Source organism: Patagioenas fasciata, chromosome 5 (assembly GCF_037038585.1).
Source record: "Patagioenas fasciata isolate bPatFas1 chromosome 5, bPatFas1.hap1, whole genome shotgun sequence".
NCBI lineage: Eukaryota > Metazoa > Chordata > Aves > Columbiformes > Columbidae > Patagioenas > Patagioenas fasciata.
The window spans coordinates 19633984-19660112 of NC_092524.1; the positions used below are offsets into that span (position 1 = coordinate 19633984).

General features: G+C 38.9%; 1 protein-coding gene and 1 long non-coding RNA gene across 3 annotated transcripts; one reads left to right on the plus strand and one right to left on the minus strand.

Annotated features, from left to right (window-relative positions):
• Window positions 1-810: 810 nt before the first annotated feature.
• On the minus strand, window positions 811-23861 carry CHKA (choline kinase alpha). 2 transcript variants are annotated; one of them, XM_065840274.2, is made up of 13 exons: window positions 23757-23861; window positions 23223-23578; window positions 19263-19374; window positions 12267-12320; window positions 8029-8142; window positions 7299-7432; window positions 6925-7029; window positions 6497-6555; window positions 4969-5056; window positions 3968-4076; window positions 3385-3491; window positions 2966-3047; window positions 811-2227 (listed from the first exon to the last, which is right to left on the minus strand). In XM_065840274.2, exons 2-13 carry the CDS (start codon window positions 23555-23557, stop codon window positions 2168-2170), a joined length of 1359 nt encoding a protein of 452 aa, XP_065696346.1. In that variant the 5' UTR covers window positions 23558-23578; window positions 23757-23861; the 3' UTR covers window positions 811-2167. The 2 variants fall into 2 exon arrangements, with proteins under 2 accessions (XP_065696346.1, XP_065696347.1); XM_065840275.2 differs by lacking the exons at window positions 23223-23578; window positions 23757-23861 and adding an exon at window positions 22614-23011.
• Window positions 23862-23898: 37 nt separating this feature from the next.
• On the plus strand, window positions 23899-24665 carry LOC139828092 (uncharacterized). Its single transcript, XR_011739313.1, has 2 exons — window positions 23899-24276; window positions 24546-24665. It is a non-coding gene; the product is annotated as an uncharacterized lncRNA (long non-coding RNA).
• Window positions 24666-26129: the final 1464 nt, after the last annotated feature.

The window sequence follows — 26129 nt, forward strand, 5'->3', positions numbered from 1 at the left end:
TTAGGTTAGTTAACAGGAAAGATACAGTAAAGTGCTTAAACCAAAACCTTTTCTCAACTCTACAGACTATATAAACTGATCTTCAGCCTACTTTTTATCACTTGCTTGTGTAAGGAACTATTGAAGGAGGAATGTTGTTTTTACAACTGATCTGGCACCTGACCCCAGGCAGGGGGCGGGCAGGGAAGGACTAAGAGACATGAGGCTATGAATCCTTAATGTAAAACAGTCTCTTCAAATCAATCCCAGAATGCAAACTGATTCCTGTATTTTAAAAACTTAATCTAGGGGGAAGGGTGGCCAAAGAGTCAGGAATACATATTTTAAATAAATCAATAAGGGGAAGGGGGTTATTAGAATTAAATGAATGAAATATGTAAACTGAGGCAGGGATGGGATAGTCTGTAAACCCTGAAGTACCCAGCCAATGGGGAAGGTGGGAAGGAATCTGCAGCCAGGATTTGTGGGGGAGGGATATAAGCAGGGGCTTTTTGCCCTGTCCTGTGTGCCTACCTTTAGGTAGAACACCTGTTCTTGCAAAATCATTAATAAAATATGGTTTGCTGAGAAACCCTGCCTGGGCTTTAATCATTTACTTAACTACCTTTCTTCTCCACACTTTATTTAGCATTTATTGTATAAGTCAATGCTAATAGGCACATTTAAGTAGAAGGTACATACCACAGCACTGAGCCTAAAGCTTAGTCTGCCTTTGAAGGTCAGCAAGAAAGTACTTCCATTACAAATTAAGGCCAGAAACAGTACCTAATTTATCCTGCAGATATAACAGAGACTTAAGAATATGAACTATTATGTTTTTAAGTGCTTTATATTTATTTTAAAGTATTAATAATTGACTATATGGAAAATTATTCTCTATACTAGAGAATAAAATGACAGCTTTTACAATTTATACCATGCAGTACAGGAAATCCACATTGTTTCAGCTGCTTCAAACAGTATTTGCTGTACAAGTGAAAAAGGGTAGACTTAGATGTTTATTATTTGTAACAGTGTGTTAGAAAGCACAAACAAATAACATTCAAAAATAAACAAGCTCCCAAAAATCTGAAGAAATGTTTAGATGACATGTTCATAGTTTATACTATAGTTTCAATATACACATTATTGTTCCCCACAAGACACTCCACTTTACTGGATTGCTGGAACATGATGAAAATTGAAGGTGCAAGAAAAGCACCTCTCAAGCCATGTAAGCATTGGATGGGTATAACAGCAGTTTCCTGAAGCATCTTCTGCAGTCTGACTATTTCTTACAGCCATATACTGTGGCAACACAAGAAGAGAGGTGGGTTCCAACTACAAGTATTGTCAAGGCCAATTCAGTTATCTGGGGAGTTTCTGGAACAATTCAAGGCATTCTTCCCAGTACTACCAGCCCACAGAACCTGCTGTGCAGGACACAGCATTTTAAGAAACAATCACACTGGGGCTAAAGTGCGATCTTGAAGTACATGGAATAAACAGTTCAAGACAAACTCCTTCAGAATGTCCAGTTCAAAGTTCATTCACACTTCACAGGCACACCAGCTCAAGAGAAACATTCATGTATATGTAAGATAACACTTCAAAGCATACTGCTTTAATGTGTTCATTTGCTTTATGGTTAAACTGGTGTAACATATCAGCAGCTTTAAAGAGAGTGTTCACGGGGCACATTGAAACTAATCTCACAGTAAGATTTTAAGCCTACTTCACAGTTTAACAGTTGCCTCCTTCAGTTTTCCTTCTCATTAAGAGGCAGTCTCTACAGTAGATCATCTTTTACAACTGTTCTGCTTACAATATAAACCATAATGCCAACACCCCCCCTAGAAAATGTACTCACAGTAACACTGTTTGCTCTGATGCATGTGGTATTGACACTTGATTGTAAGCTTCTCCCATAATATAAAATACCTTCTAGATCAGAAAGATTTAAAAGATATTGCACTGTTGTATTTCACTTTTGCCTCCCAATCTCACTCCAAGTATTTACGAAACTGTAAACAAGTTATTTTTAGACAGTTTTCAGTACTGTACACCTGTGTTCCAAGGAATTGGAATTCAGTGACACCTTTGTTAGAAATACAGTAGCCTAAGCACAGTGTAAATTCTGTCCAGCTGCCCTCTTCGTACAGTAACGAACAGGCCACTCCTCCCACAATCACACCTTCAGCTTCCTCTTCTGATCAAAGTATGCATCAAATCTGGATAACGCATATTCCTGGAGAAATAAGGGATGTTCAGTACTTAATACAGTATACACAGCTGAGTTTTATTACTTGGGATGGGGAAGCCTAATGAAGGTAGTAATTTTGTTACCTTCCTAATCCATCATCTCAATGCATTAATTAGCTCTATTTGGGAAGGATAATCTTTCCAGAGGTGTTCTGAACTCTTCAAGTTCCCTCCAGCTCTAACACTATTAGCTGCTGCCAGCATGCCAGAAATAAAACAGGAAGTCATCAGGATTTCACTAAAAAGGATGGCTTCTGCAGCACTTCCTGCAGGATATTCAGTGTACCTGAAAGTTATATGCACTAAACGTGTATCAAGAGATAGACTGATCCACTTCTCCAGTACATACAACAAGCTACCTAGCATTGATATTGTTGTACACTGAACATCAACAGTCATTACACATGCACTCTGACTACTCGAATTCCAAATTAATTTACTGCATGCCAGTTTCCCTCTTGCATGGGATCTCTTATTGCAGAACAATACTTCACTGCAAGGCTTGATACATAAGGATATAGTCTATGTAACAATGGGAAGAATTTCTGAAGTTTTTATGATCTTAAATGTTCTTTATATTCTTAAGGAAAAAGCATAAACTAGTAACAAACTGATTTTAAAAACTTTTACTCCACTTAGGAGATAATAGTTGCTGGGAGATGCCATTTCATGTACTTTGAATTATACATTCTTAGTTACATGAAGCTACAATTAAACAACTTACCAGGTAACCAAACTCAATGGATGAGATCTTTGCTTGGATAATAGACCACAGACCCCAGAAGAAGTGCGATGCAAGGGCAAACCTGAAATTACAAGGCTATGTTTATTGAAATACCCATGTAATCACAACACCTTATTTCAATATCTTGTTAGATCAGTATTCCCCAGTTTGGGGATGTCCACCTTTCTTTCAAGGACGACAACAAAAATAATTCCACTTGCTTCCCCATGGAATAGTGTTTTGCTTACTCCACTAACAACATATACCATGTATCTATAGGTTAGAATGGACAGATTTTTCTTTACCACATATAAATAGCTTAGAATCTCTCTTGGTTGAAGTCTCTCCACCCAGTAATGTATACAAGTATAGGCATCACAGTGGGAAGTTTCAAAATACAGTTGTGAAAGACAAGGTACCTGTTAACTTCTATGAACACATCATCTTCTAGTTTGGACTTCTCTTCATTGCTCAGATTTTCAAAGCCATCATGGAATGCAGACAGGTAAGTGGAGATAAAATGAAGCTGGAAGGCAAATAAAAAGAGTTACAACTCCTCAAGACGTATTTGCTTCTTTCAGATCTAGGCATGCCTTCTAATAAGTTATTTTTTCCAAACATCAACAGTACTGACATTACCTTTAAGATTAATGGTGGTTCCACTAACTGCTTGGAAGTCTAGTTTAAGAACACCATAATATTAGGACAATAGATGACATTTTGCTACTGCTAACTAATTTCACAGCTGTAGTCCACAGCTACTGGACTTTTTGTGGCAGATAGCTACATGGCACATAGTAAATATCCTATCCTGCATAGATATTATGAAGTTTCTATGATTTTTAAAGCAAAGGTAGTATAGGATTACAGAAAATATTATATTTAAGGAAGTAATGGAGGAAAGGTCTTGAGACAGAATAAGACCAATCAGCAGGGGAAAAAGTGTTAAGACTTGAAGACTCAACACTGGCAATTCATTAGTTATGTCTTACATGCCTATACCTGTTGCTTCTTTGAAGGATATTTAAGAATGCTAGCTTTGAAGAACGGATACTTCTCGTATGTGTAATCATACATCCATTCACAGAAGTGATTCCCAATGTCAAATCCTCTGAAAGAGAAATAAAGACTAAGTGCCTCAACATTTGCATACTAGCAATCTGTTTTTGCTTAACCAAGCCTAAAATCAGATTTTAAAGCATAAAGTTACTGCAGTTTTGCTAAATGAGGTAGAGAATTGATAACCACCAAACAACTTGTTTGCAAGTTATTAAAAATCAATTAGTAAAGATGGGCAGTTAAGAATGAAAGCTACCAGCTCCATGAAAATACTAGACTTTGCTACCAAGTTGTATACCAATGGAAACAGTTAAAATACTTGAGTATGCATTACATCTCAGCATGAAGTAAAACACATCTCTAATGTTAGCATTATTGCAGGCAAAGCAGCCATACTCAAAATATTTAACATATCCCACTTTCATATTATTGGAATTCCAGCTATGCTGATGTTTAATGATCCCTATGACTCCACACATTTAGATTCTCCTTAATCATAGTTATTAGATGACTGATGTAAAAGCCTTTTGTGTAACCACGTAGTGAAAAACCTAGGAGTACTCTCATTTGCACAGATGAGAACACTATTTAAAAGGACTGAAGAAAAAAATTGCAAAAGCAAATACATACACACACAATCTATCATTCTCCCCATCTCCCCACTAGAAAGCAATTTTGACATGAAAGCAAGAAGCCATTTGTGCACAAACAAGCCTCCTAATCTGGACAGTCAAGGAGTTCCAATGACTTTGACTCTGCTGTATGACTATACTCAACTCTATTGGGACCATAACTGTTTTGAAAAGTTCCATTTGCTGTCCACCACTAATAGAGCAGAACACAATTCACTACAATAGACAAATTTCAGCAGTGCAGCACCTGCTCTTGCTGTAGCATGTACAAAGTAATACACCTTCCTGCTGAATAGAAAATAAGTGATTTACCGGTAATTATAGCTGCTGTATTCAAAGTCAATGAGCATCAGCTTTTGGTTTTCTGAGTTCTCTCTATCTTCCAGAAGCAAGACATTACCTGAAAATTAGGATAATACAGAATATTCAATAAAGACACAGGAAAAAAATAACAGAAAACAGTACTTTATCTTCATGAACATTTTTTCAGATAATACCAGTTATGCCTCACATCTACACAGAGGAATGACCAGAAAAGCCAAGCTGGACTGGCTGTACAGCAGCTTACTGGAAGTTGAGACATATAGTATAAACCTTGTAAAGCTGAAAGCAAGAACTTTTTTTTCTGTCCAGGCACAGGTAGATCTGTTTTCCCAAGGGTTCTGCCTCTCCATTGTTTAGTTTGCAGCTAACTCAGGTGACAAAGTCAGCCTTATCAGCACTGAATTTTTTCTTTCCACAGCCTGAGATCTAAATTATGCAGCACCTCTCATACCTGCATAGCACTATCATTGATGACACAACACAGGACAGGAATTGCTTTTCAGCATCCCGAAAGTCACAGACTGATCACTTTGCTATTCTTATGTAGCACAATCAGTACCTATAGAAAAGCTCAGCCTTTTCCTTTGTAACAGGGAGATTTCTTTATCTGTCTTTCAATTCACTTTGTCATCACAATTCATCTGAAAGACATCAAGTCTGTCTCTGTCAAGTGCCAACTAGCAAATAAATGTAAAGTAATTTCAATTTTTCCAAGTTTGTCCCCTCTCCACAGGTACATCTGTTCTCCATATCATACCCTTGCACCCTTACGCTGCCTATCCTTATGTGCTTATTCTCTAGAACAAACCTCTTCCAGGCCAATTCCTCAGCCTTAGCTAACAAAGCCAGGACTCCTGAGAACAAAACAGCCCTGCATATGGCCCTAGTGTAACATCCTTCCAGCTCAGTCCAGCTTACCCACTGTAAAGGTGACCGGGAGCACAAACACAGCATACCAAACACCTTCTGCGTTGCCTCCTTTTCATCTCTTCAGAGGACTGGCTCAGAAAAATTGTAATTCCCTCCATGACTCCCAGAGAGAACACACTAAAAAAAGGTGGATAAGGTTTTCCTAGTGTTTCTTACCAGTACAAACTGAGAACTGCTGAGTCAAACTACCCTATTTTCACTAATTACTGTACTTTTTCACGATTTTAACAGGACTAAAGTATATCTGACCCTGATTACATATATTGCAGATAGCTAAGAAAGGTACAGTCTTAAAAGAAAACACCCAAGGCTCCCATCATCAACTAGCCTGTACTAACAGAGTGTGCGTACATGCCTGACTTAATCCAGTTATATTAGATGTTCCCCTAATCAGCCTGAAGGGTTGCTGAAGCCAATGCACTTTGCTTTGCAACTGCTGCACACTTGGGAGTACACAAGCTGCTGTTATAGGTCAGCTGCCAGGGCAGTACCTTGATAACATGAGCTACTTCTCAGAAAGCAAACAAGTGACTAGAAAATGCTTAATACTGCACTGTTCAACAAGGCCAAAATGTTAGCAGCTTACCTTCTTGACAATCATTGTGGCAAAATACAACTGGTGATGAAGTAGCTTCAAGCATAGCTCTAGAAAACAGCAATACAGGATCTTTTCAGTAACAGATCACCAAGCTCAGTTCTACTTACAAGAAAAGAATGGATTTTGCTGTAAGAATTTGAAGTGCTATTCATGTCTATCAAGACTATTTTCTCAATTAGAAGCCCAAGACCAGGACAATGAAGTTGGACTTCACTGATCAGCAAGTCAGATTAACAATTGATCATTATCCATTTGTAGTCATATGAGACTCAGATTGGCTACAGAACCAAAAACAACCCCCAACTTAAAGTAAAACGAATGTAAGGTATTACACTGTATAACATGTTTGAACAAGCATAAAAATTCATACTGAAGCTGTGCAAATAGGAAGACAATGGCAGACAAAATAAGCCTACCTTAGATTTTTCATTTCCTGTGGGAGATTGTAACTGAGGAGTTTGTTCAGTTTACTAGTTTGGGATTCTCTGGCAAATCTAATCCTCAGCACTTGATTTAGATATCTGTTAAAAATAGAGACAATAGTACAGCATTTGTGACAGTATATTAGTCTTCTCATACTGAGATATCATTCAAATCAAAATCAATAACTTCAAAAAAGTTATTGAAGAAAAACACTTATTCAAGATAATTTAAGTTCCTCAAGCAACTATGAAACTGTTTCTAGGTACAGTGAGAGTTTGTGCTCTCAGGCATTGATGAAGAATTATCTACTTATCAAAATTACAACAGGTCACCTCTTTTGCATACTTTAAAGCATTTTGTAACTTACTTTTCCATTGTTCCAAAAAGCCACTTAGGTTCTTTATTAAACGGCATTTTCATGCCATGAAATCTAGCCATCTTTTCAGCTATTTCAGCAGATATGTCCGGTAAGCTTAGTTCGTCAGTGCTTAGTTTCCTGCTCTGTAATAAAAGATAGCATTCTTAAAATACAGTTAATTGATTAATTACAAAACTGTGATTAATTATGAACACTAGCATTAGTCTCTATACAGTTTAGTATAAAATACCAGCACAGTACTCAAGGAACGCACTTTTTGTCCCAAATAAAATTGCTGTATTTGGAAAAGGCAAGTTAGCTTGCCTAGCTTACATATGATTTACTCAAGGCTCTTCTAGATCAAAACCTGAGGAATACCACATCTCACAGTAAGAATATCTTCAAAGCAGACTAAGTATAAATATTTAAGGACATCAAAAGCATCTGCTCTTGCTGCTGTCAAAGTGTTAGTCTATGGCTTCCAATGCTGTATTTGGTCTCTAACAGGCCTTTTATCTTCATTTATTAGTCCCTGCTACAGCTGAAGAACTTTTAGGTATCCCTAGCAAGATCTATAGTTGGGCTCTTCAACACCCCCTAGAACTCTATCAAATTACAGCTAGCAATTACTGCTGGCTGCCAAGTATTCCATTCCCATATCCCTGCTTTCCTGGGCAGTCCAGAGACCTCTTTGCCATGATCAACTACCAGCAGACCACTAATCATGACCAGGACTTACAGGAATGAATTCCTCGAGTCGCCCTTGTGGAAAGATTCCATATAGCTTTGGGCCAAGAGCTCTCTCTGCAAGAATGGCAAACATAACACTTTCCAGAACCATGGCTTCTGCTCCCTGCAAAGAAAAAAAATTACAGCATTAGTTAGTGCTTGCACAGAAATGAACTCAGGTGTGCTGCAAAATTAGAAATTTTAGGGTTAGCTTTAAAAAGTTGACTCAACATTTTACTAACGAAAGTTTCTTGACTAATAACAACTTTTAGTTAGCACGGGAGCAATACAAATATTTTGCTTTCAAGTTTAAAGCAGGGGAGGAAAATCTGTATAACATAACATGTACTATTGGTGGGCCAGGTCAAAGACAAACTATGCAAAAACCAAACCATTGTCTCCTCCCTAACCTGTGGGAACTTTGCAAATTCATCTCCTGAAGGGGTTTATCCTACTGAAGCACAGCACAGGAACTATAAATATTATCAATATTAGCCTTGGCTACTTTAACACACTTTGGAACATTGCCTCACAAAAAGACACTTTAACTATGTAAATGAATGAATGACTGAACTAACCAGTTTTTTATTTAGAATAATGACTTAGGATTTGTTTCTGTTAAGCACATTGAGTCTTACCTCTCTTTTTATATATTTTTTAAGAGAGTAATTTAAACACCTGCTAATAAGCATGAGTGAATAAACATTCTTCCTTTTCTACCTCCAAATATGCCTCCAGTTTCAATAGCTTTTCTTCAAGGTTTTCCTTACATCAATAAACTCAGTCCATAACAATCACAAGCAGACAGCTTCTTAATATGAATGTTTAAAAATTAATTATTAAATATGCCTCAAAAATAGCTAAAAATCATTGAAGTATAGTTTATTAATGGGTTAGATTAGCTGTAAGTAAACACAGAAGACACAGTATAAATCACTACTTCTAGCAATTGTATAAAGAAGAATCCAGCTGTACTCAGATCCTAGAAGTCCACTAAGACTCTGCCTACTTTTAAGTCTGACCTATAAGACTTAATTTTGTGCTTTTAGTTCTTATGCTTTTAAGACAGCTCTCAGGTATTTCAAACTACAGAGCCATTTGTGTTACTGTAGTCACCGCAGTGTCAGACAGTAAATAACTCTTTCCTATACAAGTTCCACTCTTGACTACACTCCAGGCAGTTCCATTCACAAATTTTTATTACTGGCCCACACATTATTCTGGAAATTCTAGCATTTCATACTGAAGTGTAGGAAAGGCTCATGTAACTATGTTCAGAGGCATTAGCTTCAATAAAAAGTAAGAGACCCATCAAGAGTATTAATTGAGAGTTTAAGACAAATTGCATATTAATGTATTGTATTAATGTCCTCCACTGTTTTGCTATCTCAACTCCTTGAAGCAGAGCTAGTGCACCAAAAATACATACTTTTAATAATTTCACATTCGCTCATCACCACAGATCTGAACTTTTGAATTCAGTTCTGAAGCCTAACGCCAAGCATCAAAAAGTACATCAGATACACGTTACTGAATGTCTGCTCCTTTAGTAGGTTATATAGATAATTTGTCTGTGCCTTGTACAACATCAGGGTGTTTTAAAAGTCTGATTACAGCAATCCTGTTGGCTGTTCCCATTAGGATGTCAGTTCCTTGTTTTCACATCTTACTGGAAAACTAACTCACAACACTTGGATAACAGCAAGTGCCAAAGAAATGCTCTTCATGAAGATGCCCCTTCGTGCATCACAAGTAACAACCAGAAACAGTGATACTGTCAATTACTCAGTGCCCTGCTGGGTTACTTCTGCCACATATCTGTCTAGCCCTAGTCCTTTAAAACGTGCTTAAAAGTGTAGGACTTTCACATAATCCACAGTGACACAACTGCAAGTTCTTAAACTTTTGTGTCAGCAGTGTTAACAAGGAAGGCTGCACCTCTTCATGAAAGATCTGCTTCAGTCTTAAATACAGGCAAATGTTACCTAAAAACAGCAGTATAAGAGTATTCAAGCTTCAGTGCTCTGCTGCTTGACTCTCAAAAGAGAAAAAAGTTTAGAGCACCCAAATAACTACTTCTGCTGTAACAGAATAGTCACTTGAGAATAAGTCCAATAACAGACAAATTATTTCACCTATGCATGTCAGTCAAAGGCTTCCTCATAACACCTGGTGGACCTTTTACCAAGTCACCACTCCATACACCACTGTCAAATATAGGCATGGAGATAAACTACTAAAGGACCTTAGAAAATACTGTAGTATACTTCAATATGGATACTGAACAAATCTAGGTACACTGAATAAATCTTCAGTTAAATGTTCACCTGAGTACTCTTTTAAAGGATCAAGCATTGTAACTAAGTCAATTATACATCTCTATACATTCAAATACTTCGCAATACAATTATACTGCCGAGACAACAACCTGTTTCTTTTAAGCTCTGAAGCTCTCAATTTTAATCAGTTTCCAACAGATGAATGGTGAGCACTTGTGTTTAAAACAAGCTTCTGGAGAAGATTTGAACACTCACACTTCTAAATGAATACTTAGAGGTGAATGATGGCATTTTAAAAATCTAAGAATTATTATAAACACTCTTCACAAGACTCTCCCAGTACATAACTCCCATTCAAGAAAGGAAAGATCAAAAGCCTTTCTACACTTCAGTTGGAACTGAAGCTTCTGCTTTATTTTTGCTTCCACAAAAAAACTCACTATAAAATACATGGAATACCACTATTTTGAGGAAAATTACCCCTAACTATAGTAAAACCAAGATAAAACAATCCCCATTTCACATCTCATCGCAGTCGTCAAACATCAGGCAGCTCAGAACAGCTACAATGCTTTTGCTAGTGATCCAGAACATTATGGGATTACTCAGAGGTATTTTTACTCTCTCCAAAGGATGACCATTAACCTCTCTGATCAAACCTGTCTACTCAAGAAAATCAGCAAACCTAACCTGACAGAAATTCCTGAGTAAAATGATCCAACAGTGAAGTTCCAGCACCATGAGACCAACAGCAGAAAAAACAACCTACCAGCATAGAATTACTATTTTCAGGCAACAAACGAAGACAATTCTGAAGTTCAAAGCCCTGCTTCCTATACTGCACAGCTCCTATGAGCTGCTGGCACTATGACAGTGGGGCTTTTTTGGATTTTTGTTTTAACACTTTAGAAACTGTTTTCAACTAGACTGAGGTAGGGGAAAAAAAATAATTTAAAAAATAAAATCAAGCCACCTCCATTTTCCACCTCTGAAGAAAACTGAGGAATCAAACCAGTACCTTTCAGTTCAGTCTTGGTTCAACTGATTGAAGTTGTTCCAGCAAACTTAACTGAAAGTTCAACAAAACTTCAAAAGCAGTCATTCAACTAAAATTCTAAAACCAGTTTTAGTTCTCTAGAAGAAAAAAAATAAAAACCACAAACACAAAACAAACCGAAAAAAAACAAATGCTTGAACTGTTTCAGAGGGCATTCCCAGATGGTAGAATACATAAGGAGAAAAAAGCTGCACTTAGCAAACAAGTAAAATGTATTTCTCCCTAATCATTACCAAAACCATCACAGAGCTGAAAAATGATAGTACATAACATGCAAAGCACCTGGCTAACATGCTGCAATGTTATCCCTTACTGAAAAAAACACTGCCATGGTAGAAATCTAAATTACCAAATTGTGTTCAGATGACTATGAAAAATTACACTCAGCAAAACATTATGCTGGATAAGCAGAAATTATTTCAAATGCAAGAACCTTTATTTTTGCAGAATGCAGATGATACAAGCACAACGCTAATCAGAAAGACTTGATGTTCAAGAGGAAGTTCTCTCCAGCTCCATATACTTTCCTCAAAAGAGCTCACCAATGTATTATGAAATAGGGATTAGGTAAAGCAGAATACTGATCTTTCCCTACTAAAGAAAGATGAGCCTAGTATTAGAAATAGCAGTACTCATATCAATGTTAGAAGTGGTAAGAAACCATTAGGGCACCAACTAGGAGTGTTTTTTGTTAATGTGGAATGCTTAAATCTTTACAATCTATGTACAGACACTCACATAATAGTGTTACTTCTATGAACAAACAGATACATTTTCTTCATTACTGTTTACAGTTCCTAAAAACACAGCCCGGACACCAGGTGGAGTAACTCCTGGTTTAGAACAAACAGGATCACCACATTTCTCTGTCATCTAAAAAATTCTGTGAAATATGCAAATTTAGTTACTCACCTGCCAGTCATTTTCCTTCTGAGACTGTACAGACTCTTCTTTATTAAAGGACCTCTATGAATGAGAAAAAGCAAACACAATAAGAAGATGAAATTTAACATGATTAACCTGCAACCACCAGAACAAAAGGAGTAGAAGTGCCAACTACAGTTAATTAGATGTTTCAACACTGTCTTGATCTGTGACAGCTACAGCACTAGTATCCATCTGACCTCTGACCACCACACTAATTCAACAATTCCAAAATCTTTCAAAAGGATGTGCCACTGAGACCAGACCACTCCTGTAGTTAGCCTGAGAGAATTTTTAGGTATTTTATTGTTTCTCAGTATTTCAATGTATCATAAGCTTATAGGAACATTTTTAATTAACAGAAAATTAGGTCCCTCTGCATGACATCTGGGACATCTTGCAACTAAAGCATTTAAGAGATGCATTACAGAGACTACATAAAAGCCTGAGAAGGACTATTGGAAGAGTTATGTTATGAAGCTTGCAAAGCACTTGCTTTTTTTCCTATTACCTTGTTTTCTACATTTCTTGTCACTAGAATTTCGCTATTCACAGTATGCTTTCTAGAATATATGTACAACGTACCACTTGGCTGTGCAAATCCAAGACTATTTTTCAAATGAACTGCCCACATACACTAAAGATGTCTCAGTAAGAACTGCAGTATACTAGCAAAACTTCAATGAATTCCATTAATTATGTATTCTGTTAGGATTATTAATAGTCATTACAGAGCAGTTTCGCAGTATCAAACTATACCTTCAGCAACTAAACCCTCAATGGCACATGCTTTTAATAGAGCTACACATTCAAAATTCAAGATGTAATAGAAACCTTGTCCTTTAAAGGGCTTGAAGGTAAGGAGAAGAGAAAGCAAATATTTGCTTAGAATTAGTTATAGTTTGTGGCTGCTATTTATGTTGCAATTCCACCACTGACTGTTTAAATCAGACTAGCTTTAGAGGCCCATTAGGGTAGCCTGCATCTCCACCTTCTGAACAAAAACATTTGATCCATAGAACTGTGTGCATACCTTTCTATTCCAAAGCTCTCACATGTCCAAAACAAGGGTGGAAATATGAACTTAATGGAACACAGTTAAGCAACACCAGCTGCTTTAAGTACAATACAACGAGCTAACAATTACACAAGCTATGCAGTTACAGTATTTTGGAAGCTATAGAAGAAATACAATTAACATGAATCAATGGTCTTTCAGCAAGTACTTCCCATTGCATTATGTTAATAAGTTTAAAACAAGACAATATGAAAACTACTATTAGTTTTATTCCTTTCAAGGAAATTAATAAAGTCAAAACATATTCACTAAAGCTAAATGCATTAACTACTCAATAGTATTAAAGTCATTTACAGAGGGCTTCTTTGAACAAGCATGTGCTACATTAACACCACTCTTGCATCTTACAGTTTTTTCTTGAACAGTCAGAAAGTTACTCACCATCCAGGAGTCTTTCCTGATTAATGGTGCTCTCAGAATGGTTCAGTTCATCAGAAGGTAAGCAGATAAGGCTTTTCCCTAGAACCTGAACTGGCATCCACTTTCCAGAAGTCATACTGTATAAAGGGCTATCCAGTTCTAAGAGTTCACCTCAAATTAGTGTTGGAGATAGCCTAATGGCATCTACTGTGCCATTAGAAAGAGACAGTTAGTGATGTGTACTGCAGAGTCATCAGAAAAGGAGACTTCTGTGGCATCCCTTCCTCTTTTCTGTTCCCTCAGCATGGAGCATTAGTGTCCAGAGGAGAATGAATACAAAGTAATTTGTGAATAACTGGCAAATATTAATGGAAGCTTGAAGAGGATCAGTCTTCACAAGTGGCCATGTACTCAGCCTAGGATTAGGAAAGTCTCCCATACATGTGGTCAAGGAAATTAAGTAAGCAGGATACAATTTTATGTAGAAGTAGTTTAGGAGTTTAACAGATGTTAACACAGTAGGATTTGATTGTTTTCTGACTGCACAATCACCTATGAGAACAGTGGTTCAAAGTGAAACATCTCATACCATGAGGTGTTTGATCTACATATTTAGCTCATATGTTCTTGGCTAAACCAATCAAAACGTCAGTATTTCCAAAAGCTCTAATAGCTCGCTCCAGTATACATCCAGTTCTGGGACCCATTTACTTCAACAGCAATGAGTAGATTTTAATTACACAAATAATGATTGAATAACTGCTGGAGGTTTTTAATCTCTCTTTCTCTATATGAAAATATTAACTAGAAATGGACATGTGTTCTACATCTTTACAACTTTAAATAATTTGTTCAGTGCTTCTTTTATTGTGGAAAGGTTTATTCTGAAAGCAGATTAAGAAAGCTCTCTACAATTTTAGTAAGGGAGTACAGCTGTATGCAGAGAGACAAGTTAGAGTCTACTTGGTGATAATGTAAATTGATTTTAAGGCAGGAAGCTTCAGGTACAAGATGAAAGTCCTAGAATGGGAGACACTGCACATTATCTGATCTGTGATGAGAAGATGACCAGGTAGTATTTACACATCTGGCAGTTTAACTCAGAAAATTAAGTTAGTTTTCTCATTATGCCTCAAATTTATTTGTCTTGTGGCTGGACAAGGAGCTCTGACTCAGAAATCCCAGGTGATGCTTGGCAGGAGAATTCTGTATAGAGGAGGAACTTGCAACTTTTTTTTCCCCAAATAACCCTCTGCCCACAAATTTACATCTTAAATTATAAACTCATTTTCTGAGTTTATTCAGCTTTAGCAGTTTTCAAGACTTCAGAATGCTGCAGTACTTTGATTTAGACAAAACCCTAGGAATTCAAATACCAAGGAACTGCCTGAGAGGTTAGAGGCAACCTATTAAGGCAAAGCTTTTCTAAATTCTAGAAGCTGTTGAAAGACATAAATTTGAACTTCAGGATACAGGAACATAGTTTTAGATTCAGCAACAGCTATTTTTGCTTCTAAGAATCTGCCATTGATTGCTGACCCTTGCCAGACCTGAAGGAACTAATACTAATTTGCTAGTCCTAGAATCCACAACATGAAGCCCCGAAAAAGCCACAAAAACATCTCTAATCCTCCTTATTTCAAGTTACCATTCTCTTATGAGGGAGCAGAGGAAAGGAAGGGACAGTACTTTGATGTTTTGTTATTGCTGTAAACATTCAGATGCACAGACAGTAGCTGTTGCTACTTAGTCTTATTTTTAAACAATGAAATCTAGTACTAAAGAAAATGAAAGCTGTAGAGAATGCTCCAACTTCAGAGATCTCATACTATACCGTGAATCGTGTCTGTCACCTGGAAACCAGAGTGCTCTAGGCACGATCGCATGGACAAGCCTGCAGCAGAGAACACATGCATATACAACTAAAGTGGTACATTACCCCCAGAATACCCTTAACTCCACCCAACACAAATATATCCCCATAAGAGGTGCTTGGTTTCTTTCAAGCTGTCTGCCAGTGCCAGGGATTTGTAGTAACTCCATGCTACAAACAGACATGGACACCAACAACCACAGAAGACGTTGATAATTACAGGTACACAGCAGTCTGCATTTTATTTAGTTACAAAAACCAAAAGGCAGCAAGGCAGGTATGGAAAAAGATCTACCACAGGACTGTGGCAACCATTTATACTTATTTTGCATCTGCTCACATAGAAATTGAGAGACTAGAGAAGAACATCAGATATATTGGTTTGGTTTTCCTCATTCAAATACAGGATTTTTTCTTTTTTTTTTGGCTGTTGCAAAGTGCCCCAGTAAATCAGAGTTCAAGGTTCTTTTGACACATGTAAAAGAATGGGAATTAATCCCCAAGTTAGTTTTTGACAGGTGAATTTCAGAGAAATTCACCTTAATTTGAGCTTCTTGTTGTTGATGCTATCTCAGTGAAATCCTATCAGCTTTTGTAAGATGTGAAAAGTTTTTGTTGTTCTGAATGTAAGTAGAAACACTACAGTGATCTGCATATGAAATCCAGTCTTAAAGTCTGGATATTAAATGGCACATTGTTGAAAAAAATTTTGTTTCATTTGTTTTAACACTGAAATAGCCAAACAGTTGAAGGCATTTTGTCATGAGCAAATTCTGCTTTCAATGCTCCCCTTTAAATTTAGCAACTAAGCTGGAGCAAGAATAAGGGAAACAAAGAACGACATTTCCCTTTTTTCAATGTGGAACATATCTGCATTGTGCCTCAAACATTTGAGTTTTAATGTGGTTAGTACTTTACCCTGTCACAAGCACAAATACTTGTCTTAAAATAAAAGTTCTGCTCAAGGATATACTCAAGAGAAGTCCTTGATTTTTAAACATCCATGCCAGTGTAACTATTCATAACAATGGCTGAGCCAGCTCAGTTCAACTCCCCCCAGCTCCCCCCAAAAACAGTCATGCACACAAAAATTGGCTTCAACATATCAGCTATGACAGAGGAAGGCACAAAACCTTCCCTGTGTGGCAGCTTTAGCCAATTGGCATGGTTTATATTGGATGAGTTTCATGTACTGACATTTGTGTCTTCCAAGATTCATGATAAGCAAACTGGGGCTATTTTCAAACTGCAAAAAAGGTGGCTCAAAGAACTATGGTGCCATTATAATTCATTCTTTAGTATCAGGTACCTATTTTTCACTGCTACTCAAAATTTTAACATAAACTTATCTTCTGTCCATAGAACAATTTGGTGCATATTGCTATAGATACACAGTATTCACAATAGAAGAATAATAATAGCTGATATCATTACTGTTTTGTTCTCCAATTTCAACAGAAAATAAAATGGACAAGAGTTAAAACATGCTAAAAAGGCTCAAACAAACAAGTAGTAATTACTAATACCCAGTGGCAATTACAATTAAGTAATTGCCTTGTGATTTTAGCATAAGGTCTCAAAAGTCAACTTACTTATACAGTATCCTTTAATTTCTATAGGGCAACATTACTAAAAATATCAAATTACTCCCTCTATAACAGGCATGTCATAGAATTCTGCTTATGTCACCCAGAAATTTACAACAATCCTAAGTGAGGTTTTCAAAATACCCCAATAAAACAGTTTGCTTATATTTTAACTTACATTTAATGTACAGAGGCTGGAAGAGACAAATGTTTGTTGACAAAAATTGTGAACCTCAATGCAATCTGAAAGTTTTACCTTGGGACTTTCTCTGCTTACTTAACCTTTAGTGAACTGCACCAACAAGAGCAGTCTTTGCACTGCCACTATGGAAATAAAGGAAGTTAGACATCTCAAAAGATCCTTCAATGCTAAGAGTAGAAAGGTTAGAAAGTTATGACCACACTTTCAATTTTCAAACCAAATTAGTTCTGAATTTAGAACCCAAAATCTTATTTTGATTTTGTCAGTGGATAGAGGCACAGAAAAGGTAAGTTTAAAAAAACCCTGAGGGAAAAGGAAGATGACCAAACGCTAGAGTCTTCTTTACTTTTTCTTTGAAATATAAAGGAAAAGGCCACATGTCTTCAGAGCTCTTAGGCAACAGAAGTTCTACCACTACTGCAGTTTTACAGCCCATGTTCCTAATCAAGCCTTCTACATAATAAGTCAGTATTACATTAAAGTCATTAATAATTCTGAAAAAAATCTCAGCATCAATCCCAGGAGTAATTTTGAAAACAAAGTTTCTCACCACCATTTTATTCAATTTGCTTATAAGTTTTTTAGAGACTACTTAAGCTTCAATTAATGAACTTCTACACATTTGTTGTTTAACAGTTTAACTTTCCCAACACACATACAGTGGTGTAGCCAAGCATTTCATGCTATTTCAAACCACTGAAATATTTTACATATTTCTGGTGAAGTTTGCTACCACAGGAAAGTTAATACCTCACATAATATAACAAAAGAACACTTTGAAGCCAGTTAAATTACAGTATCCAATGAGATTTTTAATAGTAAGTTTGGTCAAGGCAGTAGAAGCAGGAAGTATGGGCTGAAATTTCAGGGTCAGCTCCTGCAGATATTGCATCGGTTAGTCAAAGTGACTGAGTACTGGAAAATATCAAATTAATGGATAATAAAACCAGGCCCTCTAAGTCAAACAGAAACAATTGCCAAAATCCAAATACAATTTTATGAAGCTGCATTTTTATAAGGTTAAACATTTGTTATGATTTTTTTATTTACAATATCAACTGTCTAGCAGAGATGGGTAAGAGAAGATCTGCTCTGTAGTCCCACAGCAACAGCCTGTAAGCTTCACAAGAGATTACCTTTACAAAATACTCTTGATGTTAAACCTTAGAATTTGAAGCAAATTTGCCAACCGCTTCTCTTAAGGTTTGACAAATTTCAAGGCTATTTACATTTTACTAACCAAAGAAAAGTAACATTTGAGGAGTTTGACAAACATTTGATTAAGTTTCTATGCCAGCTAGGGGGCATATCACACATTTAGGAAAGCATGTTTTGGAATGAGATGGCTGTACAGTATTGATGTTTGTGCCTTATTTTTATTCCAACACTATAGATCAAACTTTCCAGCAACACCCATGAGATCCAATAAAAAAAGCTTGAGCATTGTACAAGTTTGACAAAACCTTCAACTTTAATCTCTCAGATTGAGTGTTTCCAAGATAAAAATTAAGCAGTTTAGTCTCTTGCAATCTTGCTAGTTATGCCAAAGTCCTACATATTGTACAGAAGCAAACAAACTTTTCTGAAACACCACAGCCCAAACTTAACACCATAAACAAAGCATTACTGATCAAACAGAGAGCAAATGAGCCTTCAGCCGATACATGCCAGTCAGGATCTCTATAGAAAGGAGTGTAAATTCTAGGCAGTAACAAATTATAAAGAAAACTGCTTTAAGCTAACAATCTACCCTACTACCACTAAAACACATTCTCAAAATGATAAAGCAGCACACACTTGCAGCATATCACAAATTAAAATCTCCAAACATATCACAATTAAGCTACAGAAACCCACCCACTCCCAAAGCACTCTACATACTCACCATCTGCAGGATTGCACCATATAAGCGCAGGAGAACTTTCCGTGGTTCATCTGCAACTGTCTCAATGGTATCAGGTAGTGAGCACTGAAACAGCATGTTGCTGAGGCCACCTCTATTAAGACAAAGGTATGCTTATCAGCTAAGTTGGATAAGCATAAATATTCAATTTGCTAAAAATTAGAGGCACACTAGTCATAGTTTTAGTATAATTAACTGATCTACTCTAACATGATAAAATCTTCCAACAGTACCAATAACTCACAGCATATAAGGCTTCAATTAAAAAAATTGACGGTGATAATACATTAATCATGAAGCTACCAAGATATACTGATCCAAATTACAGGTCAAGCTATGAACAAACTGCAACAGGCAACTAAAATGAAATATAGACTTCTGTTAACTTAATTATTTCCGGGACTTCTAGAAAGTGATGCTGAAGTCTTGTCAGATGTACTTGGTTGCACAAATAAGCAAGAAGACAGTAGAATCAGCTTAAAATCATGCAGTGAGTATAAAAACCGAAGTTTGAATTAAGAGCTGGTATAACTGGGTTGGCAGCTACAAAGATTTAACTTGAATACCTGAGCTATGACATTGCAGGTGAAAATCTTACTTATGCTGTCATTCTTAGGGAGTAATTTTCATTTTTGAAATTTACAATTAAAGCAGTCCTTCGAATAAATTGTTCATGTATTTGTCAAAACTAAAGTCACACTCAAAAGCTTACCAGGTAAAACACAAATTAGGGAGTCCTGTGCTTCAGTCTTTCGGAGGTTATACAAGCATGCTGTTTTTCATATAGTTACTGTTTTACACTAGTGTTCTTACAAGGAAAAGTGACAGCATTTGTTTTCCACAGGTTTATTGAGTTAGATACTACTAGAGGAGTTAAGTTTCTCCATTTCTAGTAGCCCACTAAGAACACTGGTCTACTCAACCTGTATATCCTTTACTACATTGTCTTTCCACATCCTCTTCATTATCAGTATGTTCATTAGTAAGTTTTTAAATTTCTCTTCTGCAACAGATTTTCCCTATTACTTCTTCCTTTACTACAAGACAAAAGAGTACTTAAACTGTTGATTTGCTTGCAAAACAGAAATGCAAATCAGCTCTACTGAAAAAACTTGTCTCATCATTAAAGAAAGAACTTTCAAAAACAGACACAATCCAAATATAATACCTAGCAGTAAAGGGATGAGGTAGCACAGGTTTAAAAAGTAAGCAATTTTACTTATAGCATGCTACACAATATACTGCAGTAACTCTAGAATTCAAATAGCAGAAACTTTGTCGTATTGTGATTTCCTTCCCAAAGCAATGCAGTTTTTCATAACACCCAAAACATGAGTATTTAATATAACTTTGCAGTGAGCTTTGATTCTAGGAGTCTATGGCAAAACCAAAATGCAGTTTTCAGTCCTAACCTGACACTCCTCTCCAGTTTTTTTCAAATATTTTTTTAGGTTCTCTTACAATGCAGTAGGGAAGTAATAGAGACTTTCTGGAGAAAAAGGCTGCCAAGAAGCAGAGTACCTGTGTACAGAGAAGAAGGGCTGACCTACATATCCAAAGTCAACAACAGAGAAGCAAAAAAGAAATCTCTAGAAAATAGGGTAAAAAAGCAGCTGCACAATACATTCAAGTAAGAAGGCAGAAAAGAACCAGGTGGCTTGGCAGGCATCAAAAAAAGGATGCTTAGAGACAATAGATATGAAGTAACTTTAAATCATGAAGGTGAACAGGTAGAAACAGACAGATGGAAAGGGTATCAAAGAGCAAACCCACACTACTCAGATGTAATACATGTCTGGCTTCACTTAAACTATGCTAGACAGTTTTTTTAAAAAATAATTTGCCACCTTTACTAAGCCTCTGACTTCAGTGAAAATGTCAACACTTAAATAGAAGAACCAAACATATTGAAACCCACTTTACAAAAGATACCATACTAGAGCTCAAAATCCTGTACAAACAGTTACGTTACTTGAGCACATGCTCAGTCTTCATACAGCGCATGAAAGCCTGGAAACTCTTTTTTGTATCTCTCCAGTCAAATAGGAGTGTCCTACTGAGGCTGAAGTACATTAAACATAAGTTTTATTATAGTCTTATGCACTTAAGACTTCATAAGTTACCACTAATCAAGTAAATCCATACAGGAGTCTAATAAAAGGTATTGTTCTCCTGAAGGTCAGCAGACTCAGCAGTTTGTTTAAGGGTCAAAAGCACGTATGTCACCCTTATACAAAGCTACCATTTAGTCTACTGCTGCAAATTACTTAAAGATAAGCCCTTCCAAAATGGTCACCTATTTTCAAAGCTTCCCATTGCTTTCCCCAAATCACAGTCAGAGCAGCTAGATGTGCCTATATACTTGCATTCTCATTAGATGCAAATCTGTTTCTTTGCTCTTAATAAGAACTGGACCTCTTCATGTTATGACATGTACCTAACAGCTGTTCACAAACATAATGTGCACTAAAGCCATCAAAATTGCAGCACTGGCAGGCACACTGGAGAACATACACAGAGCACTTGCTGCTTTCTCTATAGACAGGAATGGTGAAAAGACTTTTGCCAAAATAAATGCAATGGCCAATTAGCATGGTTTTACACATTCTTAAGTTTCAGCCCATTCCCTCTTCCTCGCAATCCAGAAATCATTAAGCCATTTTGAAGTGGTGTCTCAGAGGTAAAGTTTTCAACAAATGCAAGAATAACTGTGCTAAAACCTAAGGGTTTAGAAAATAAGCACCTATTTCAGCAGTGCACATTAATAAGGATGAAAACAGAACTCAGCAAGTCAGATTACAGACATTATCAGACTAGTCTAGGAACAGTATTCCTTCATAAACTTATTCTTATCAAGTGAGCAGAAACGATCTAAAAACACAAGTACTATTTTTCAATTAGTTGCTCATTTTTAATAAAGCTTTTAAAATACATTTAGAAATTAGCATGATGGATTTTGGTTATATTTTTATATGCCAGAGCTTTGTCAACTGTTTATGTTTCATATATCAGCAAAAGTAGAAACACCAGGAAAGCAAACTCAGGGCTCCAGGGGAGAAGCTAACAACCATAACCTTTAAAACTGTATGTGATTCTACATTTTATTAGAGAGAATGGTCAAGCAGTCTGTAAAAATGACATCAGTTTAAGTAGCATATGGGACTGATACAAAAAAAAGGCTAATTCCACAAAGACGGCAAAGATTTTAAACACATTATACATGGCTACTAGAATATCAAACCTACATATTTCTGCTGCCAACATGCTGAGTCACAAGTACATGTTGTTATATATGCTAGAAAATTATTCACAGCATCAATATATCGCATTTACCTGCTAGCTTCTGAATTTCAGAACGGCCAGGGCCATGCCAGAAAAAGGCACTTCCCTCCCACCCCCCAGGAGGGAGCTCCGTAGCCGGTACAGCCGTTTCTCCCAGATCCGTGACTTTTACCGTCAAAGTTGGGGGCCCCTCCCCTGTCTCAGGGCCGAGGCTCTACCGCCGCTTTGCAGCGCCAACCACCGCGCGCCACCACCCTCTCCTAGACGGGGGGCGTGGTTGACGCAACGAACCCAGGGCCCTCCATCTCTCTCCGGGTGAGACTCTCCGCGCCGAGGCGGTGGTTGCAGCCGCAAATCTCCCACACTTGTGTGCGGAGCAGGGAATACCCGCGTCGCCCCAGAGCGAATGCGGGAGGCAGATGCGCAGTCGCTCCCCATGCAGCAGCGAGTCTGCTGCCCTCCGACCAAAAAAACCTCAAGTTTAAGAAGCTTTTTTTTTTAAAAAAAAATAAAAAAAAAAAAAAAAGGGAACCCCTGATCGAGGTTCTCCTGAGGGTTCTCCTGAGGAAGCGCGTCAGACTCCCGGCGAGCAGCGGGCCCCGCCCCCCTCTCCGCACGCACCAGCCACCACGCCCCCCCCCCCCCCTCCTTAGCACGGACCTGATGGGGTTGATGCGCAGCTGTTCCTCCCGCAGCTCCCGCCAGGCCCCAGGCAGGAACTCCTTACACCACAGATACGCCTTGTGTCGCGTTCGGGGGTCGAGCGGCGGCTCCTCCTCAGGCGGTGGCGGCAGCAGCAGCGCGGAAGGCAGGGTCATGGCCTCCCCGCCTACGCCCGCCACGACGGGGTCTTTCCCCTCGGAATCAGTGTGAACCAGCGGCGAGGGTGGCTGCCCGGCGGCGGGAAGGACGACACCGCCCCCGCCAGAGGTGCAGCCGAGGAGTAGCCCAAGCGGGGAAGGGTCGGTCTCGCCGTTACAGAACTTAGTCTTCATAGTGGGAGGCAGGCGGGCGGGCTAGGGGGAAGACGGCCGTTAGGGCAATGAGCGGGTGGGGGCGAGAACTCGCTCACCTTGCGCGCACCGCTGCCTATCAAGCACCCGCGACGAGTAAACTGCGCGTGTCCTCCCGGCCCCCCCTTTTATAGGCAGCTCGGCACGCGCGCCCGCTTGCCTCACGCTTTTTCCCTCTGACCTGATTGGCTCCCGGCTTTCGGCTCCAGCCTGGAGCGGGGGTGGGGAGGGGGAGAAGTTCCGAGCGAGCGGGAGGAGCGCGCGCGCTCCTTTCCCCGCAGCAGCCTGAGTGCCTGGTGATTGGTGCGCGAGAGAGTACGAGGCGCTAGCTCTCGCCGTCGCGACCGCCCCCGTGCGCGAGGGGCGGGAGCACACCGATTGGCCGTTCCCCGGTTGTCCCGGTGACCGTCGCGCGCAGCTCGGGGTGGGGGGCGCAAGGTCACCCCTCCCAGCTGGTTCCACAGTGGTGGCGCCGCGGCTGCCGGACCCGGGGTCGTGTTCCCGGCCCGGCCCGTTAGATACCTTTGGGCCCCGCTTCCCCTTCCTGCTGTGCTCAGCCCTTTCCTCGCCGCCTCCGGGCGCCCCTCTGTGCCTGGCGCTCCTCTTCCGCCCGGCGGCCGCCGCTCGGATCTGAGGAGGATTTAGCGGGGGAGGTTCGGGCCACAACGGGAGCTCGATCGGGGTGGGGGATTGCGTCAAAGGTGAGCACTGCGGACAGCGGGAGGGACCAGGCCGGGGCAGAGAGCCGGTCACCACGCAGTGCTGTGCGGTGGAGCTGCCTTTGTCCCTTCTTTGGTTGGACGGTGTTAGTTGAGGTGGTGCTCCCTCAGGCCTGGCAATGTCAGGGCTTAGTAACGTGCTGGTGTCAATCACTCCTGTGACTTGCCTCAAAAACATGTGTGAAATCTCTGTGCGGTACAAAGTGGGTTATAGCAATCAACAATATGCTTATTTAAACTCTCTTCCTTAGGGAAAGTCATCATGTGTGAAGGCTGGTTCGTGCCTATATGGTAAACAGTGCTCTCTTGGCTCAGGAGAAAATCATACCTGAACAGAAAAGTGAACTACAATAAAAAAAATCTACATGCAATGCTTCGCAGTTGAGTTTCTTTGTTAGTCTTGATGGTGCAAAGATGTTCTGTTACAACAAAAAATCAGCACCTGCCTTCCAGTCCTTCATAGCACACAAGGAGTGTCAGAGTGGTGATGTTACAGTCAGCTGAAAGGCACTGCAGCTTTCTTGCCCCACCCCCACCTGCAGCCTAATATGTTGTATCACCTTGCCATAAATAAGCAGTAAAGGAATAAATCACTTTTAAACTTTGGACTACCTTTGCACTTCCTTAATTTTTTTTTCCTCCTTTGTCTGTTCTCCCTTCATGGTGTTTTACCGTATATAATGAAAGCTTGTGGGCTCTTTAAATAATAGTTGCCATAGTGGCAATCATTGTTAAAGCTGGGTATTGCTGGGTTGCAAGGGACTTCCTGATATGCTGCTTCCCTCCTCCCTCCCCACACTATTTCAGTACATGGGCTGCTCTCTCATTTTGTCTGCACGCTTCACTTTGGCACTCGAGTGCTGGAAAGCGCCCAAATAGCCCAGGGATTTTCTGCAAAGTGACAGGAAAGCTCCAGAACTGGCTTCAGAACTGCTTTGTGCTGGCAAAGCAGCTTCAGCACAATGAAAACTATCATTGCTGAGGCATACCAGACCCTAGTTTAGAGAAAGAGTGATGTATGGGTTAGGTATGCCAAACTGGAACAGAAGAAACACAGACTCTCTTTTCTCTCCTATGTGCCTCAGCTCTTCATGTACAAAATCCCATAATCTGAGCACGGATGAGGGTGCTGGAGAAGGGACATGAAGTGGCTGCTGGAGATAGCAACGCAGGTCTGTGGATAAGCCCTTTCTTTTGCAGGTCTCTGCAGAAGTACCTGGCAACATCACTGATGTTGAATAGCTAAATGCCAAAAAACAGTTCTACAGATGGAAAGTGCGTTCTGCAACAAATGCTGATGATATCTCTACATGTGGGAAGAAGTGGTGCAAATACTAGAAAAAATTGCCCTTCAAAGTGGCCCTTCTGTTTCCAAGTGCTCAAGCTTCACACTACTTTGTCACACCATGAGTAACAGGACATTTTTTCTAATTGGAGCTGACTTTTTTCCTAGACTGCTGTTAGTGTGGAAAGAGAAAGCAGAAAAGTTAGAGAAATAAAATATTTGTTTCTCCTGGGTAGAGAGAATTCTATCCATGTTTACTAGACAAGAAAACTAGCTTGTTGATACTGGCCATTTCACTGACATTTGTTTGTACTAAGTCATAAGCTTTGCTTCAAAACCTCAGATAGTATTTTTCAAAGCCTCAGAGAATTCAGGAGGAGATAAGAATGCTCTGTTTTATATCATTTTGATTACAACACACTCTTTTGTGGTGTCAGTCTAGTTTGGGTTTCAGTCCTGTCATTACTTCCATTTTTGTAAGTATCCTGGATCCATATGAAGCCCATACACATTTCCTTTAGACATTTGTTCTGCTTATTACACCATTTAT

What these genes read in the sequence shown, in the direction of transcription:
- CHKA (XM_065840274.2), bottom strand. Translation starts at nt 23,557, where the DNA reads ATGAAGACTAAGTTCTGTAACGGCGAGACCGACCCTTCCCCGCTTGGG. An exon ending in CTTTTTGGAACAATGGAAAA is followed by an intron (nt 7,030 to 7,298) that starts GTAAGTTACAAA and finishes TATTTTTAACAG; the next exon opens with ATATCTAAATCAAGTGCTGA. An exon ending in ATCCTTCAAAGAAGCAACAG is followed by an intron (nt 3,492 to 3,967) that starts GTATAGGCATGT and finishes TTTGCCTTCCAG; the next exon opens with CTTCATTTTATCTCCACTTA.